This window comes from Phragmites australis, chromosome 5 (assembly GCF_958298935.1).
Source record: "Phragmites australis chromosome 5, lpPhrAust1.1, whole genome shotgun sequence".
Taxonomy (NCBI): Eukaryota; Viridiplantae; Streptophyta; class Magnoliopsida; order Poales; family Poaceae; genus Phragmites; species Phragmites australis.
Genome location: NC_084925.1, coordinates 43,481,563 through 43,499,288, shown reverse-complemented (window position 1 = coordinate 43,499,288; position 17,726 = coordinate 43,481,563). Strand labels below are relative to the sequence as shown.

The 17,726-nt window shown below is 42.3% G+C and overlaps 1 protein-coding gene and 1 pseudogene across 1 annotated transcript; both read left to right on the top strand.

Annotated features, from left to right (window-relative positions):
- The first annotated feature begins 76 nt into the window (after window positions 1–76).
- On the top strand, window positions 77–6,981 carry LOC133919862 (DNA repair and recombination protein RAD54-like; annotated as a pseudogene).
- An 8,866-nt stretch (window positions 6,982–15,847) lies between these two features.
- Window positions 15,848–17,049, top strand: LOC133919861 (uncharacterized). The gene is made up of 2 exons (XM_062364403.1): window positions 15,848–16,569; window positions 16,657–17,049. Exons 1-2 carry the CDS (start codon window positions 16,087–16,089, stop codon window positions 16,663–16,665), a joined length of 492 nt encoding a protein of 163 aa, XP_062220387.1. The 5' UTR covers window positions 15,848–16,086; the 3' UTR covers window positions 16,666–17,049.
- The last annotated feature ends 677 nt before the right edge of the window (window positions 17,050–17,726 follow it).

The window sequence follows — 17,726 nt, the reverse complement described above, 5'->3', positions numbered from 1 at the left end:
ACCGCGACCATACACTAGACAGGTTTCTTTGGGCCTTAGCTTGGCCCAGTCACCTCCCTGTTTCTCTTCCCAGCATCTTCCCCTGCACGCTTCCCCTTCGTACCGCCAAATTTTTTGCAGCGCCTCCAATTCGTCGAACTCCAATCGAACCCGCCACTCCAATTTCTACCCCCCCCCCCCCCAAGCCGAGCAGCAATCGAAGCATCCAGAGACCATCCCATCCCCAATCCCCATTTCGCTGCTTCACTTGAGGCGATGCCCTCGAGGAGCAAGTACAACCACCTCGGCAGCGATGGCGAAGAGGTGGTGGAGGGGATCGTCGCCGTCTCCTCCGACCCGAACAAGTCAGGGTCGGAGGCGGAGCGCGGGGCGGGGGTGGACGACGACGAGTACGTGGGGGGAAAGCAGTGACGCGGGTGCCGGCGACAAAGCGGAGGAAGGAGGCAGCAGCGACAGCGGCGGCCAGCGGCGCGGCGTGACGGCGCCCGATACGGAGAGGAAATCGCAGAACGTGGATGCTCTCGTCAGGTATGCTCCGACCTGGTATTGGGTTTCGTCTTCAACGTACGCGTCTGTGAGCTGGTATTGTACTGATTGACCTATTATCGCGGATTACTAGGGTTTGAATGTGTGCGGTGTGGATTTTAGCGAGATTTTTTGATGAATGCATACGAATTTTAAAGGATAGATTCGTGAGTTTCTGATGAAAATTCCGAATTAGGTATCCTTCCCTAATCAAACCAAAAGACCAAACCCCGGAAACTGGCTTGGTTGTTGGATAAAATTAGGGTAGGATTTAAATCCCCATTCCCATGTGGAGGTAAGCCAATTGGATTTGGAACTTAGAAACATGACAGGTTCGATTCAATTGGATTGTTTGTTCCACAAGTATTTGATGGGTTTATTACCTGAAGGAACTTGTTCTAGAATATCCAAGGGCTGAAGCTTTGAATCCTGATTACTTGGTTTAATCCCTTTGTCTAACTTAACGTGTGTTATGTGCTAAATTATGCATGATGAGATCACAAGAATGTCAAATTAAGTGTGACAAGTCATGGCAGATTTCCTGAAAATATTATGAAAAATGACTCAATTCTGACTAATCAAACCTTATCACCTGATAGCACGTAACACCAAGAATTTTAACAATTTTCTGAGACAAGGGATGATGTGGAAGGGATACGATATAACATGTTAAATAAACATAATAGATCAAATGACCATGTTGCATGCCTGTGCTATATCATATGCCATGCATTTCTTTCATTAAATTAATTGACGGATGGAATTGGCAATACAGACAGTTAGTTACATGGTACCACTGAGAAGTTCATGGTTTAAGTACTTTAGTAGATTTTACACTGTTTATCCTTTGGTTTAATTCAGTTTTAATTTCGATTTTTTCTGTAATGTAAATACAATGAAATTTATTGTGTAAAATGAAATTTCAATGAAATAAAAAAGGAGTCTTCACGTCCTGTTATCAAGGACCTTGTTTAATTTTTTTTTCGTCATCTAGCGTCTAGTATGCATACAAAATAGATAATTGGTAGCTGATCTGACAGAGTGTGCTCTTGCATGTGCATTGGGTTTCTCCAGAGTGCGGATAAACCTATGAGTTATCTATCTGGCAGGGTCCTATACTGGACGCGGTGATGATATTGACAATAAGACTAGCATTTATATGATTCATTGGAATCCAGAAAATCTCATTATATTCGATCAGTTAATTTTGGGCAAGTGGAACAATCTTGTTCTATGTGACGCGTTGCTAGTGTTCAGTTCAAGCTTTTTTGATGTCTTATATTGTTTGATTTAGATCTGTCATGTTCGTTTAGCTTTCCTAGTACACACAAAAACTGTTTTCCCTGATCAAATATAGATTAGCACGCACATTAACAATATCTTGTTTGACTATATTTATCTTTCCTTTTCTGGTTTTTGTCAGGGGAAACCCAGTTGTAAGGAGACAGCCACTTATTCCACGTATTCTTTCAGTTTCTAATGCAGCAGCGATAGCTCGAAAACCATTCAAATCTCCATGCCAAAATGGGTACAGTGAGAATAATGAGCAGCTTGTTCGGTGCCTTTCGGCTCGTAAAAGATTTGTCCCGTGGGGTTCAATGCAGACATTTGCAGTTATACATAATCTTCCACAATCACCTGCTGTTGCTAGTGATAATTCCTTAGAAAAGGAGGAACCTCTTCCACCTGGCATAGAGCCATTAATTTTGTGGCAACGTGATGATTGTGACAAGGAAAATTGCAATTTTGTTGCGATGGAAGTTGATCACTTGCTTGTTCGTTACCTCCGACCCCATCAAAGGTATTATGATTGTTTTCCCTCTGAAAATTCTTACACACTCGATCTTGTATTTTCTAGCAATACAGACATAACATATTGCCACTATATCTGTCATTTGAGGCTAAAAACCATTGCATGTCCCGCTATTTAATTTACACTGTCCAGGGATACACTTTTTATTTTATTTTAGAAAATGCTGATTTGTTCTTTTTTGTGAAAGCAGTAATATGATAGTTTTGATTTAGTTTAGCATAGATATCTTTACATGCTTATGTTCTAATGCAGGGTAGGAGTTCAGTTTATGTTTGATTGTGCCTCTGGGTCATTGAGTGATGATGTATTTCTGGTTGCATTTGAGCTGATGATATGGGGTAATAAGCTGGGCCAAATCTTCCTTCTCTTGTCCATTATTATACTTTAATGTAAATATCTGTAGCTTACCTTTTTTTATTTCCTGCCCTTTATCTTATCACTGTGATATAAAGCTACTTCTAACATTACCTTGTACTTGTCCAGATTGGGGAAGACTTTACAGTCAATAACTTTACCATATACCCTTCTTTGTCAAGGGTTTGATGGTAAGCCAATGGTTAAAAGGGTTGTAATTGTAATCCCCACAAGCCTAGTTAGCAACTGGGAATCTGAGATAATTAAGTGGTTAAAAGGCAAAGTACAGCTGCTTGCCCTCTGTGAAAGCACACACACCATGTTCTTTCCGGAATAGAAAGTTTCTTAAAACCCTTGAGTCGTCTTCAGGTTTTCTTTGCTTACTCATATTTTATTAATATTCACAACGCTATACTTTTGAAAACCGAACAACAAGTTGATGACAATGTCTGCTCAAAATATATGTTCTCTATGAATTGTCCTCAGGTACTTATCATATCTTATGAAACTTTCCGCATGCATTCTTCAAAATTTGAAAGACCAGGCAGCTGCGACCTTCTCATATGCGATGAGGCCCACAGGCTGAAAAATGGTCATACACTGACAAATAAGGTTCATCAGTTTATGAATGTCGTTTTATACACACAATTCATTTTGCACTTGGATTCCTGTTCGACTTTGTTCTGCTGAAAGCACTAATACACATAATGTTTAGGCCTTGGCTGCCCTTCCTTGTACACGGCGCATCCTCTTGTCAGGTACCCCAATGCAGTTTTTTTTTTGTTGGCCCCTCCTCTCTCTCGCTTATGTTGGAACAATTGATTTGAAATTTGATCTATTCAATATTTTTTGGTTGCGCAGAATGATCTGGAAGAATTCTTTTCAATGATGAATTTCACAAATCCAGGGTGTTCTTAACATGGTATTGGAGCCAAGTCTTTTTTGGGATGCCGCAACTTGTCCCGATGTAGTTCTAGTCCACATCATGTTTTTGTGTTCATCTCCTCGCCGGCTCCTCCCTGACCCGACAGGGCACGACTCCTCATGCGAGCCTGTCATGCTACTTCGCCCGCCCCGGCTCCTCTTCTCGGGCTTGCTCTTCTCGGCTGGATCTTGTTAGCCACTTCTGCCTGAGCGCCTCTGTCCGCCTGACGTTCATGACAGGCCACTGTCTCTGGCGTCGTGTCGTCGTTTCAGTCTCAACATGGATACTTTCTATATATTGTCCTCAAGGACTACAATTGAATATAAGTTACTATTCTTAACAAAGAACAGGTCCAAACAACAGGCACAAACACAGTAGAAACCAAACCCTCACATTGACCCAAACACGCAAACATAAAAATACACACACACAAGATCAAAGCTCAAAACCAACGAAACACACACACACACTCTAGACTAAGAACAGTAGCACCACAAAAGGAAAGCCACACGACTAGAAGCCTAGATCAAGGCAAAAGAGCACGCAACCCCTTCGTCCCCGCTATGCACCACAACCTGCTTCGTCCATGATTTCACGCAACACCGACTGCACATTAGGAGCACTGCCATTGAGCACAGTCATTTTGATGTTTCCAAATCCACCAAGATCCTAATATTACAAGCGAACTGAAACCTTTATGTCTCGGTTTGTCAAGTCCTTGAGTCGCTCTACTCCACCAAGTCCTGAAATCTTGATCTTGCTGTTGCGGTGCAACATCTTGCAAGACAACCATGCACAATAGTGAGATCCAAACTTGTAGCAAGAACACTCAGCCAGCCAACAGGTGTTGGATCGTTTCTTCTCGCTGGTCACATAGTGGGCACAGCTGCGGGTGTAGCAGCCCTCAATGTGCCAATCTATCGGCTCTCCAGCACCACTTCCGGAGAAGAACATTTTATAAGCTGATTTGGTAGAGAAAACTCCAGAGACTTCGGACGTCCACTTATGTTCATCGGAGGCATCAATTTGTAAGTTAACCTCGGCGACAACGTCCCATACCTGGAGATATTCTACGAGAGCCGGAATTGAGAGACCGCCTTTGATATCCCTGACCCAACGGTTATGCAACAAGGCTTGGCCGACCGTCCTTTGGTTAGCAGCACATCAGGAGACCAACGCTACCATCCACGGCGCTAGGTCAGTCAAAGATTTACCATGCAGCCAACGATCCTTCGAGAATAAGGTGTTATTCCCATTGCCCACCTCTGAGACAGTGAGGACGGAGAACAAAGCTTTTGAACTGGTGTGCATTGGAAGGCTGAAACCTGCCCACGGCTTGTCGGGTTGGATCTTTTGCAACCAAAGTCATCTCATGCGTAATACCGAGCCTAGCGATTCAAGATCATGCGTAATACCGATCTCGATGTCGTTAGGGCTGCATTGGATCGAGATTACGGAGTTTTTTTGAAAACTAGTCTTCAACCCTGACGCCTCACCGAAATGCTGCAAGATCTCAGTGATGATCTCCAAATCAGTGAAATCACTCGAAGATGGTCGAAGAAAAAGAACAACATCTTCATATAGAGATACCCGATTGTTGAGCGCTCTAGAGCAGTGGTGGAGCCACGTTAAGACCAACCTGGGCTCCAACCCCCCTTTCCCCTGGAGAAATTTCTGAAGGGCCTAGTGTTAGCGCACTAGTTCCTACATCCATGCATGTCCACTACTCTCACACCCATCGCTCTCCTCAGTAGCCCTGTTCCTTATGGCTACGGTTGAGCATTTATGATGCTACTTGTATATTCTCAATGCAACATGAGACATTGTTGTGCAATGTGGGAGCTTACACATAGGTAGACTTTAGCCTGTCTAGCCCATCTCAAACGAGAGCTACACACGCACATGCATCATCTCATCTTCCAGTCTACCCATTGGCATTCTTCATCATGGACAAGGGCGTATGCCACACGGCAGCAACAGCTAGTAGGAGCTCATGCAACCTCGCCATCTTGTGCTTGCTCACAGCCTTGCTATGCTCACCGGACACCATGCTCGTCAAGCCGCAAGTATGCAAGTCCGCCTACCGATTAATCGGCATGATTTGGTTGCTTTCTCACGCTAGTTGTAGCTGTTTATTAGCATGGAATTACCCCCCCCCCCCCACATCTTAACCCACCCTCCGCTACTGCTCTAGAGGCGAGTAGTTGTAGCAGCCCCTCATCACTAGCTTTGTTGATCAAAGAGTTCAGGACATACATGACCAAAATGAATAACATGGGAGAGGGGATCTGACTGCCGTAGGCCTCTGCGGTGCTGAAAAGGGTCCCCGGGAGACTGCACATTCTTCCTCATCGCCCGGGAGACCACGTAATCATCTAGTGCAGCTTGATCAAATTCTTCCGAAGTACCAAGAAGGCCCAACTTCCTCATTAAGTCATGCTGAACTTATTGCAAAGGATCAAGAGACTGCATTCTTGTATTATGTAAAACACATGCATTATTAATTGATAAATTATTTTGCAAAATAGCTCACTATTGTGTCTTTAAGTGGACAGTGATTTTCTTTGATAATGTAATGTCAAACCATCAAGGGCCATTGATAAAATCTTCAAGAATAACAGCAGTTCCTAACTTGCTGTTTATACAAACCTGATTCCTAGTCAATTCTGAAGCTAGGCCTAAATACCCTGTCATTACAATTTTTCAAGATTTGCAAAAGGCAATAGCTATTGTCATCTAAATGCAGTACCTTAGTTGATATCCTGTGTCATATTGTTTCTTACCTGCATTGTCGCATGGGTCTGAAATACATGAAAAATTGAAGTGTAGCTGCTGTAACAAGGATGGCAATTCGCTTTTCAATGGTAATGGTTTTGATTTAGTAGCCACTGAGCATAAGGCTTCAATGCCAGGGGCACAAGATTAATATTGATATTGGTGGGTTTGGAGAGATATCTGGATGTTTGCATAAAATGAATAGTTCCCATCATCAAGTAGATGACACCTTATTTGTTTGGAATCTAACTCTGCAGTAGCTTCAAACATCAACAGCTTTTATGTTCTGTTCTATTTCCAACCTTTTCAGATTGGAAGACCTTCTGAAGAAGATTTAGGAAGTTAGGGCCATCATTGTGATCCATCAACCATACCTGATACTAAACTCCAGTGTTCTTCTGGTGAAGAGGTGATGACCTCAGTGCATCTGCATCTTATCTGTTTGGTTCTATAGGTCTTGTTTGTTTTAGGATTTCTACGTCTCAGATCTACATCCACGATGGCCCATAATGAAGTTCTTTTTTTAGCATACATGTAAGTGTAGTTTTTACAATTTTTTTTGTTTAATGATTATACCACTACATTACTACATACTTCTCCACATGGCCTTGGGGATTGTACCCCTCCTGTCCAAAGTTGTTCAGCATGTAGCGGGTACCCAAACAAAGGTTCAGAAAAGAGTGAGATCTGCCTCAAGGACAGGAGACCAACTGGTAGATTTAAGCATTTCATTCCGACAAACAACTAGACCGGCCACTTGGATGATATGCTTTCACCTCCAGCTGTCCTTTATTTAGGCCTTTCATGTGGGTGACAGCCACAGTTTTGAGTTGGTGTAGAAGCTTGACGTTTACACTGTTCTACTCACCCCCTTGGCATAGTTAAGTAAGATACTCCTGGAAATTTAGCATCATCTTGGATTAATGTAAAATGGAAGTGATGAATCTGTTAATTCTTAGCGTGGGTTGCAGGGATGAGTGTTCCTTAGTTCCCATGAAAATGTAATTTTTCTGCGATATACTGGGAGTATTTTTGGGGATCATGCTTCATTTTTGTTGTTGGTATGACCCTCCTGCAGTCCTGCTACGTAGTTGAGATGGGTACCCTCTGGGGGAAAATTATGTTAGTGTTTCTTTCTTTTCCCCTTGAATCTGTAGGATTAAAAGTAGGAGTCGGGGTCACGATGAGGCTGGTCTTCATTCCCATCCCTCACATGTGCAGTCACGAAAGTTAAATACATCACTTGAAGAAAAGAATTGGTGATGTTCATGTGCTCACATGGGTGTTCTAGATCTTAAGAGCTTTGCCTAAATGTTGTCGGTTTGACCATTATGAGGTACTTCTACTTCGGGTCTTCATGCAAGTTAATTTGTGAGAGTCTCCTGATAGATTCTTCTCCCCTTGAATCATGGTTTAATTTCATTTACTTGAGGTGATTCTGAACTTCTGATCTATGGGATCATCATTTGTTGCAAATATGGCCTTCTCGTTGTAAGGACATCGGGTACAGAATCTTAATTGGAATCTGCAGAAACTCGTTTTCATATCATGGTGAAAAAAATTGGTCATGATTCCACATGCTGTGCCTTTGTCTTTTCCCCGTTCCACTGGTGCCTTGTGCTTTGGAGTTTAGACATTAAGAAGGTCCAATTTTTTCAACCTTTGCAGCATAGATTGTTGTCCTGGATATAACTGTGTCACAGTCAAACTAATGTCCTAGCTCCTAATGAAACTGTGTTTGTTAGGGGAATGGAGGCAAGTGTTAAATTTGACATGTTTCTATTGCCTAACTAAGTCCATATTCTTAATACTCATTGGCACCCAAAGGGAGAGGACAGCGGAACATTAATAGTCGGTTACCTCAACCTTATGATCTATTTTTTAGATCACGTGCATTTCAAATAAGTTTGTTTAACACATGATTATTTTATCGACTGGTAGTTTGAAAAATTAAATTACTATTTTTTTATAACTAGTGAGTAGTGACAACTGACAACACTTTAGAACACCGCATAACTGAATCTTAAGCTTGGGCTAAAAATGTTAGTTTTACAAAATCAACAAGCATTCTAGTTGAGACAGACCCTTTTTTGCTGACTTCTGCGGAATGCGTCAATTTCCTTGCTCAGCATAAGAATCATGCTTCATGTAGTACGTTTTTGGAAAATATGTTTCATGGTGCATGATTCTAGCATAAATTTAAGAACAGGGATGCTGACCACTTCGTCGTGCTGCGGTGCTGCCATACAACACTCCAGCTGTTAACATGTGTTCCTCCGTAGAATCAGAGATGATCAAATAGGCCACTCGGGCCGGTCCGGCACAGGCTCAGCTTGGTACGGCCCGATTATTGTAACGGGCGTGTCGTGCCGGCTCGTGTGCCGCGTCCTCGGTCCACAGCACGGCCCATTTTCCACCTTGCCGGGTCGGCCCACGGCACAGCCCATCTTCCACCTTGTTGGGCCAGCCCACGGCACGACGGGCTCGGTCGGCACGACGGGCCCGATCGGCATGACGGGTTCGGTCGGCACAGTGGAGGCACGTTCGGCTCGCCAACACTCCGAAAATAGGAAAAAATAAAAAATAATAGCTAAAAAATTCTAAAAAATCAAAAAAATTATAGAAAATAAATAAATAAGAGCTTTATTGATTGGTTGTCTCGTTAAAAACTTTTCTACTAGAAGAAAAAAAGAGTACAACATATGATTATGCTTCGAAAATTAATGGTTTTATTAGAAACCTTATAATTTTGCTTGCAATATTTAATATGCTTCCTCAAGTGTCTCGTTCTATTTGGAGATCTAGCACCTAATTTATTGCTGCATATATTACACTTAGTAAATCTTACCTATTCCCCGTTAATTTCTCTAAAGATCTGTTCAAAATGTTGCCACACCCATGACCATGCACGCGAGTTCTCGGCGTCTTGATCCATTAATTGAAATATGGAATTGATTTCTTGATGTGAAGTGGTTACTGGCTACTTGGCTAGCAACTAGGAAAACAGAGATGGGTGGCCGATGAGATCACATAGAGTTTGAGATGGTATTTATAGACCAAGACGAGAGGTGGGTGGAGCCGTGGGGATCGTTTTTGAAAAAATAGGGACACATAATTAATTCTAAAAATGAGCTTAATTGATAGGTTGCCTCATTAAAAATCTTTCTAGCAAAGGAAAAAAGAGTATAACCTAGCTCAAAAAATTTAAAATTACACGTTCTCATCAACATCTAGATACAAATTTTGGAATGATTCTTCAAACTCAGTGTTTTCTACAGTGTGTTGCATTCGTGCTTCAGCTTGTTCCCAATCTTTTACTATGGTGAGTATTTCAACCATCTCACTTGACAGATTTGTTCTTTTCTCTTCGATTATCCTTCTAGTAAGACTGAAGGTAGCCTCAGAAAAAACTGTAGATACAGGAACCGTTAACAAATCTCATGGTAACAATGAAAGCACTGGATAATTCGTCTTGTGCTCATACCACTATTGTAGTATGTTGAAGTTTTCTTGTTCATGACTGATAACGTCACTGTTGATGAAGGTAGTTAGCTCCCCTCCAGATGTTGGAATTTTGACGCTCGTAAACGATCGTGACGAAGAGTCTGAACTTCTTGATTAAGAACCTGCACCAAATATTTTCCCCTACGTTGTCATCTTCTTACTTGTTGTGGATGCTAGTGGAGGTCGTTGCAGACGAACTCCGCTATATTTTGTTTCATATTTACTATAAACTTCGAATAACTTAGAACAAACATTAGTATAATAATTAGAATAATCGTCGCCAAGAGCATCACGTAAAATTGCGAGAACTCTACAGAAAGCTACAAATTTAGCTCTAGGATCTAAAATAAAGGCAAATGTGTACAATAAAGGAATACTTTAAGAATTTAGATTTCATAGGAACTACACAACCTCTTAGAAGATTGTTATTTTCATAGTTGTTTAAATGAGTAAAAATTTCAACAATATTATGCACTACTAAACAAGATGTTGGATAATAAACTCCTGATAAACTCACAGTTAAATCATAAAAAATTCAAGAAACTCCAGTATCCTTTCGGCAACATACCAATGTGTTTCCGTGAGTAAAGTTTGACCCCATGCTGATGGTAATGTGTATGAATAAACACATCAAATGTGCTTTTATATGGTATAATATTTTTGAGTATCAAGAAAGTAGAGTTCCATCTTACCGGTATGTCCACAATAAACTTACGTGGACGCACACCCATTGCCACATAATACTGTTTATATGCTGCAATTCGTTGGTTAGAGTTCATAGAAGATATTACAGTATGAAAATCGTCTAGGTATTGCGATAACCTTTTCAAACCGGATTTTACTATAAGATTGATAATATGACAAGCACAACGTTGATGTAACAAGAAAGATTCAGTATAGGTACTAAACAGCGTAGTAAGAATATTCATTGCTCTAGAATTTGCACCGGTATTATCTAAAGTGATAGAAAATATTTTATTCGTGAGACCAAAGTCTGCAACTACTTGAGATATTTTTTTAGCAATATTTTCACCGGTACACACGTTGTCAATCAATCGAAAACCTATTATTCTCTTTTCTAATTTCCAATCATTATTAACAAAATGAGCAACCACACTAAGATAGTCCTCTCTAGCCCTACCTGCCCATATGTCCGAGGTCAAAGCAACTAAAAATGTAAATGTTTGCAACATTTCTTTAAGCTTGCTACGACACGCATTGTAGTATTTTACCATATCCCTACTAGTTGTCTATCTAGAAACATGCGTGAACCTAGGATTATGAGCTTCCTTAATGTAATCTTTAAATACAGCAGACTTACCGATATTGAGTAGTAAATTCGCTCTTGCAATGAAACGACATAGCTCTTTTCAAGCATTGGCGGAGTTGTACTTCCAATGACGAACAGAGCTGTCGGGGTTGTACTGCAACACCGTCTGTATCATGACTGCTCCACTCTTTCACTTGCAACTTGTGGCGTGCCAAGTGCCCCGTTCCACCCGAGAGCTTTGCAGATAATTCATGTTTGCAAATATAACACCTAGCATACCTGACACTTACCCTATCTTCCTCTTTGTAGAACCTTTCAAAGTCTTGCCAAATTTTGGAAGTATTGGCTCGTGATCTTTTAGACCCGGTGCTTGCTAATGTGTGCGCTCTTGTAGAGCCTGACGATGGAGGTGCTGCTCCATCACCTGCATGTGAACCAACCGGAGATTCACCGTAGGGTCCATCATCACCTGCAGCACTGGTATCTAAGGGGCCGTAGTCCCCTGTGAGTCCTTGGAGAAAAAAAATCATGATCTATGGATGTATCATGATCATCGGCATCCATGATCAATGTCGAATGACACTACAAAAATTACAAATATTCAGAGTTAGAAATAATCAAGTAATAAAACTAATAATAAAATAAGACTAAACAACGATGCAAAAAAATCATCTAGATTTCTTTAACTTCAAGACAACAGGTTAGCAGGATGACTGTTTTGGAATTGCTCGAATTTTTTGCAACAATTCAAAATAATTTTACCAAATTATCTCTAATTCTCAAGAACTTTGAGACAAGAATGAGAGGAGGAAACAAGATAGAAAATGATGTTGCTGGTGTGGAATGGAAGGGCAGGGTGCTCTTATATTTATAGGTGAAAAATGGTGATTTTTGCAATTTTTTTGAATTTTTTGGAGCTTAAACGGTCACAAAACGGCTATAAAATTCAAAAAGCCCCCGTGTGCCCGTCATGCCCCCTCGTGCTGGCTGGGCCCGCAATGGCTACTATCGGCCCAGGCGTGCCCACTGGGCCGTGCCGTGCCGTGCCGCCTGAGCCGCCGCGTGCCGAGCCGGCACACTGGGTCGTGTTGTGCCGGGCCGACCGTGCTGTGCCAACCGTGCCTCCTAGGCCGTTGCATGCCCGTGCCAGCCCGAAATATCTGGGTCGGGCCGTGCCCACCTGTCGTGCCGCACGCTCAGCCCAGGCACGGCCCGAGGCCTCGTACTATGCCGGTCCGGCCCATCTAAGCTCGAGTCGGACCGTACTTGAGCCGTGCCAACAGTATCATATCTCGAGCCAATCCATGTTGCACGATCCATTTAGACATCTTTACGTAAAATCATAAAACCAAGTTAGAATTTAAAATGGTCCTATAATAGAGGCACTGTTGTAATTGATTGCAAATAGGATCAGCATTACAATGGAACAAGGACGCTTGACTGGTCCGTTGTCACTTGAAGGAGGTACAAGACCAAGAAGTCGTTATCATTGCCTGGTCATGGAGGTGGAACCAAAATGAGGAGGATTATTGGGGATCACATGGTCCTATTCCGAGAGGTCGATGTCGCCAGCTCACCCTGGCTAATAACAAACCAGTCAAGTATCAGTCAAATGATTTTGTCACCAACCTTCTCCCCCTGTTTGTGCTCAGCTATTGCCTGATTCTACTTCAGGACATTTGTATGCTAGCATTTTTTTTCTTCATAATTATGATTGTGCTCATTTTACTATAGCTGCCAGGTTAAAATTTTCTATTTCAGTGGTCAAATTTGAACCATCAGAAATTAGGTAGAAATAATGACCACTGATGCCTGTTCCTCTCGGTTCAAATGTAACTTGGACGGTACAGAATTTCAGTTTCTACTTATTGTTTCAATTTCTAGCTTCCAACAAATCAACTTGATTTAACCAACATTGGCATTGTCCGGCTTTTCTTTTGCATGCCTGTCTTCACGAATCTATAACCCCTTTTTCTAATTACATCACCACCAGATGCTTCTGAAAGAAATTACGCCATCCTGTCTAAGGTTGGAGTCATATAAAGTTATCCGATTCTTGCTTGCCTTTTGTACTCTTAATCTGTTTTGATCACAGGTTACCCTGCATTTAGAGATCTTGACACGGAGTCGCTTTCTTCCTGAACATCATATTTGTTCACTTCTAATGACGGTCGCTTTCTCCTCAGGTTCTCAGCAGTTGCAGGTGGTCCCTAATCCACGGCAAGAAAGCTACCACCGGCCTACACCCCCGCACCGTCGGCGGTTGGACCGTACGGCCACACTGTTCCTTGGTATTCGGTTCATGAACGAAGCCTCCAATCCCCTCGTCCTGCAGACTGTTGTCTACGCCTTGGAGCCTTGCTAATCTCCCCTGCAATTATGGATGGATGCTTGTACTCCACCTTTGGGAATGCAGAAAAGGTTAGCTTTTTGATTCATACTACTCAATTATTAGGTCATCTTCAGTATTTGTTCTAAAATTTTGTTCACTATAATATTATTATAGTATCTTCTAATACTATTACAACATTTCTTATTTTTTTCATCTTTAACAACTATCGTATTTTCTACCTTCTATTACTTTTTCATTTCCCTCGAATTCACATACATACTAAGAAACCGTGATGTAATACCTTAAAATTATCGGTAAATTTAGAATATACATTTCTCTCACCATATCATTGTTGCATTAGATTCAGATCTGCTGGAGCTGGTGTTAGATGCTGCTCGGTAAACACTAATAATCTTATGCTGCTAGTAGCGAACAAAATCTAGACGGCGATAAGATCGATTCTTATCGCCTTCGACGTAGGACCTCGATATTATGAACCGTACCGAATATTGATTATCCTCATTGATAAAAAGTCGGCGTGTTGGGCCTGGCAGACGGTGGTATACAGCAAACAATGGTCCTCCAGGTTTCTGTACGATTGGCTGGCTGCCAGACCTTATAGTCAGCTTACTTATCATCATTTCATTATAAACTCTAGCTAGTGATGACTGTGTTTGTTGCTAGATCTCTTTGTCGTCCTAAAATGCGTGTACTTAACGATTAGAAACTTTGACAAGTGAAATGACTTTTTTTGTCAAACAATTAATATCATTATTCTTTTTTTTCTAGTACGTTTTGTGGGCATTAAGATATGATCTTGATGCGTAAACTTATATCTCACGCCTCCACCACATCAAGAGGTGATTCTGATTCCCAAATATATGCATTTGAGACCAAGTTGATATCGAAAACATCGAATAATATAGTACTGAAAATGTGATCAGTGCATGCAATTTGGATGCAATGATAGTTCGAGGTTTGCATTTCAGGCTCGGAGGTAAAATAAGTGGGTATTTTGATTTTTTTTGGTCGGCGAGTTCCCATTGTACTTTGCAGTCCACGCTTTTGCTTGCTCAGAGGTAAACGAACACAGCACAATGAATAGTCTTATTTTTTTTGAAAAAGTTAAATTTTATATACTTTGATTAACATTTAATCAAATTATAGAAATATCTAGTACATAAAAATTATATAATAAAGTTTATAATTTAAAATAATTTTATACTATATATATTCTGTAACTATAAATGATATATTTATGAGAAAATCTTAATCAAAATCTAACTTTAAAAACGAGCCTAAAAATACACATACAATTTTTTAACGGAGTTTTAACGGAGGGAGTAGATTCTGGATAAACATCAGTCGAAGAAAAAGAGAAGCTACAGCTCACGGTGCCGGAACCACGTGCGGAACTACTGAAGAGGGGCGGGTAGCAAGATTCAATTTATCCAACCACCAATTTGGTTTATACCTTCACGATATCGCCAAGGAACATGCATGGAGTCCTGAACAAATATAGTTTGACCGTAGTCAAACTAAGCACCAGCATTTGCCACCTATCCAAGCAATTGTACCCTTTTTATAAGGAGAAAAAAATATATTTCTGACACCGACGCTCTTGATTCTTCCCCCCATGACCATGAGCACCTCACGTATGTCCATGTATCCGATCCGTATCGAGACGTGTGATCCATCCCCTCGAGATCGCATACCAACAACCCAACCTTCTTATCCCAAAGTTGACAGAAAAGAAAAGTCAAGAGTTGGTTTGGGAACGACTCTCTTCTTTCTCATGCTAGGAATAGCATATATCATCCCTGAAATGTGAAACAAGAGTTTCCAAACAGTTTACACTCTGTCCTCTTTATGTAATGCCTGCATTCAATCTTCAGTGATTACTCGGACTAGACGTATGAAATGATACCAGCGGAATCTCAGGAAAAAAAGGGTTCCCTATCATTACTTTTTTTTTCATATATTCTTGTAAACATTTTTAAAAAGAAATTAAGGCCTTGCCCAGCTTGGAAAGATGGAAATCAAAATGGTGTACTGGAGGCCTTTATAGTGCCAATTTCCACTCAGCAAAAGACAACGAATGTAGTACTGTATATGTGGCAATCAATTACACAGTATTAACAATATCAACTGAGCTTGTTTTGAAAAAAAAAAACATCAATCAACATATGATCGTCTTGATATTCTATTTTCATGCTGCGGAAACATTGTCAGTAATTCACTGGGGAAAAAGAATACAAATCACATTCTGCACTGCACCTCAATCATCGCCATTTACTCTTGGCGGTGCTAAACAATTGCATCGCCCATCTACCCGAGAGCTCCATGCCACGCATTCCCCTGGCTCTCTCCTCTCCATTATATAAACACTACAGTGACCGCCCAATCGGCAGTGCACCGTTTCTACTCGCACTCGCACACACCACTACCTTTTAAAAGCCCCCACCACCCCTGCGCTGCACGCTCAGCTCAGCTCAGCTCAGCTCACAGTGGAGGAGACATCACACGAGAGGGAGCAGAAGCGCGCGAGGAGATCAGGCCACGCCCACGACCACCAGAAACACGACGGGATGGCGTGCATCAACATGTACCGCCCGGACGGCGCAGCGGGGTTCAGCGGCGGGCCGCAGCCACCGGTGGCGATGGGCCCGCGCATCTCCTTCTCCAGCGACTTCGCAGTCGAGCCGCCGCCGCCGCCGGTGCAGAACCGGGCGATGAGCCTGCGCTGCCAGGAGGACCTTAACTTCGAGTTCTCGGTGGGCAGCCACCCCATGATGGCCGCCGACGAGCTCTTCTCCAAGGGCAGGATCCTGCCCCTCAAGAGCGGCGGCGCTTTCGCCGGCCGACCGCCCACCACGCTCCGCGATGAGCTCCGTGCTGGAGGCGCCGACGACGACGAGAGGGCCTCGACCAAGGGGTCCAGCCGGTGGAAGGAGATGCTCGGCCTGCGGAAGGCGCTCTGCGTGGTCAGCGGCGGCCACGGTGCGGCCAAGAAGAGCGACGAGGCCATCGCCGACGCCGACATGGTCACCGACATGGCCGCGTCCAATCAGGTTGGCATCTACTGCATGCAGCATGAGTACACAGTTGAGCGTTGAACGATATCTTGTCTCATCATCGATTTGTTTGATTCACTGCAGGAGCTATGATGAGGTGACCGATGGGGGAGACTTGGGACTCAAATTGACATACTCCATACGAACTCAAGCTTCTGTCCTCCATCGTGATGTTGTTGATCAACCTCTCGAATCGTGCTTGTCATCGGCTAGTCTTTGTAGATTGTTTTGAGTTTGCTTGTGTGCTAGATGGCCAGTGTGTGATGAAAAGAGCAAAAAAATTATGTATTTTCCTTGCGTAAGTGCTCTCTCTAGCAAGCTGCTCACTCACTAGATCCATTATCAGTCTTTGCTGCTTCTCCGTTTTCTCTTCTTTTTATTTCACTTCTTGCTTTCTCTCCACCCTGTATAAAGTGCTTGTGTAGATGGGAAATTTATGGTGCAATGATTAGTTTGCCGGGTGGCCAGATCTGTGAAGTGAGGAGGCTGTGCAAGTGATGGAGCCTTTCTGGCCTGCCTGTGGGGATCAACAGTGTTCTCCTTGGTCTCGTTGCTCCGCTTTACGAGTATATATATAAGGAGAGACAGGAGCCTCAGGGCGAGCATGTGTGAGACACGGAGAGCTAGCGGGGAAAGCTGTTCGAAATAATAGCACTTTCAAATTTGATTTAATTTAAGTTTTAATATAATATGGATATAAATAGATGTAGATAATTAATTATCAATTAGTTTGGATAAGTTTTGATAAGATTCAAGTAGAATCAACTATGATTCGACCAATCTCAATCAATCTTGACTAGCTCACTCAATTAGTATATCGATTACTTCACTCAATTAAACACTTGAGTAGGATTGTAGTGTATGTATTCGATGGCGACGTATGATGAAAAACCCTCGTGATGTCGATATAGTAGGCGATGACGAAGATAAAGTAGTCAAAGTTTATCTCGATATAGCAGACGACGATGACGGTGGCAATATAGACGAAGTAGCACACGATGATGTAGAGTAAGCATATCATGAGCAGCTGCGATGAGCGCTTCACAAAAATCTTATTCGCTCTTTTCCGGTGCAGGATCCTAAGAACGACAGGTTCCGGAGACCTGCTCTCCGTTCGTCGGTGCACGTCGACGCAGCGGGATGGAGTAGACTAC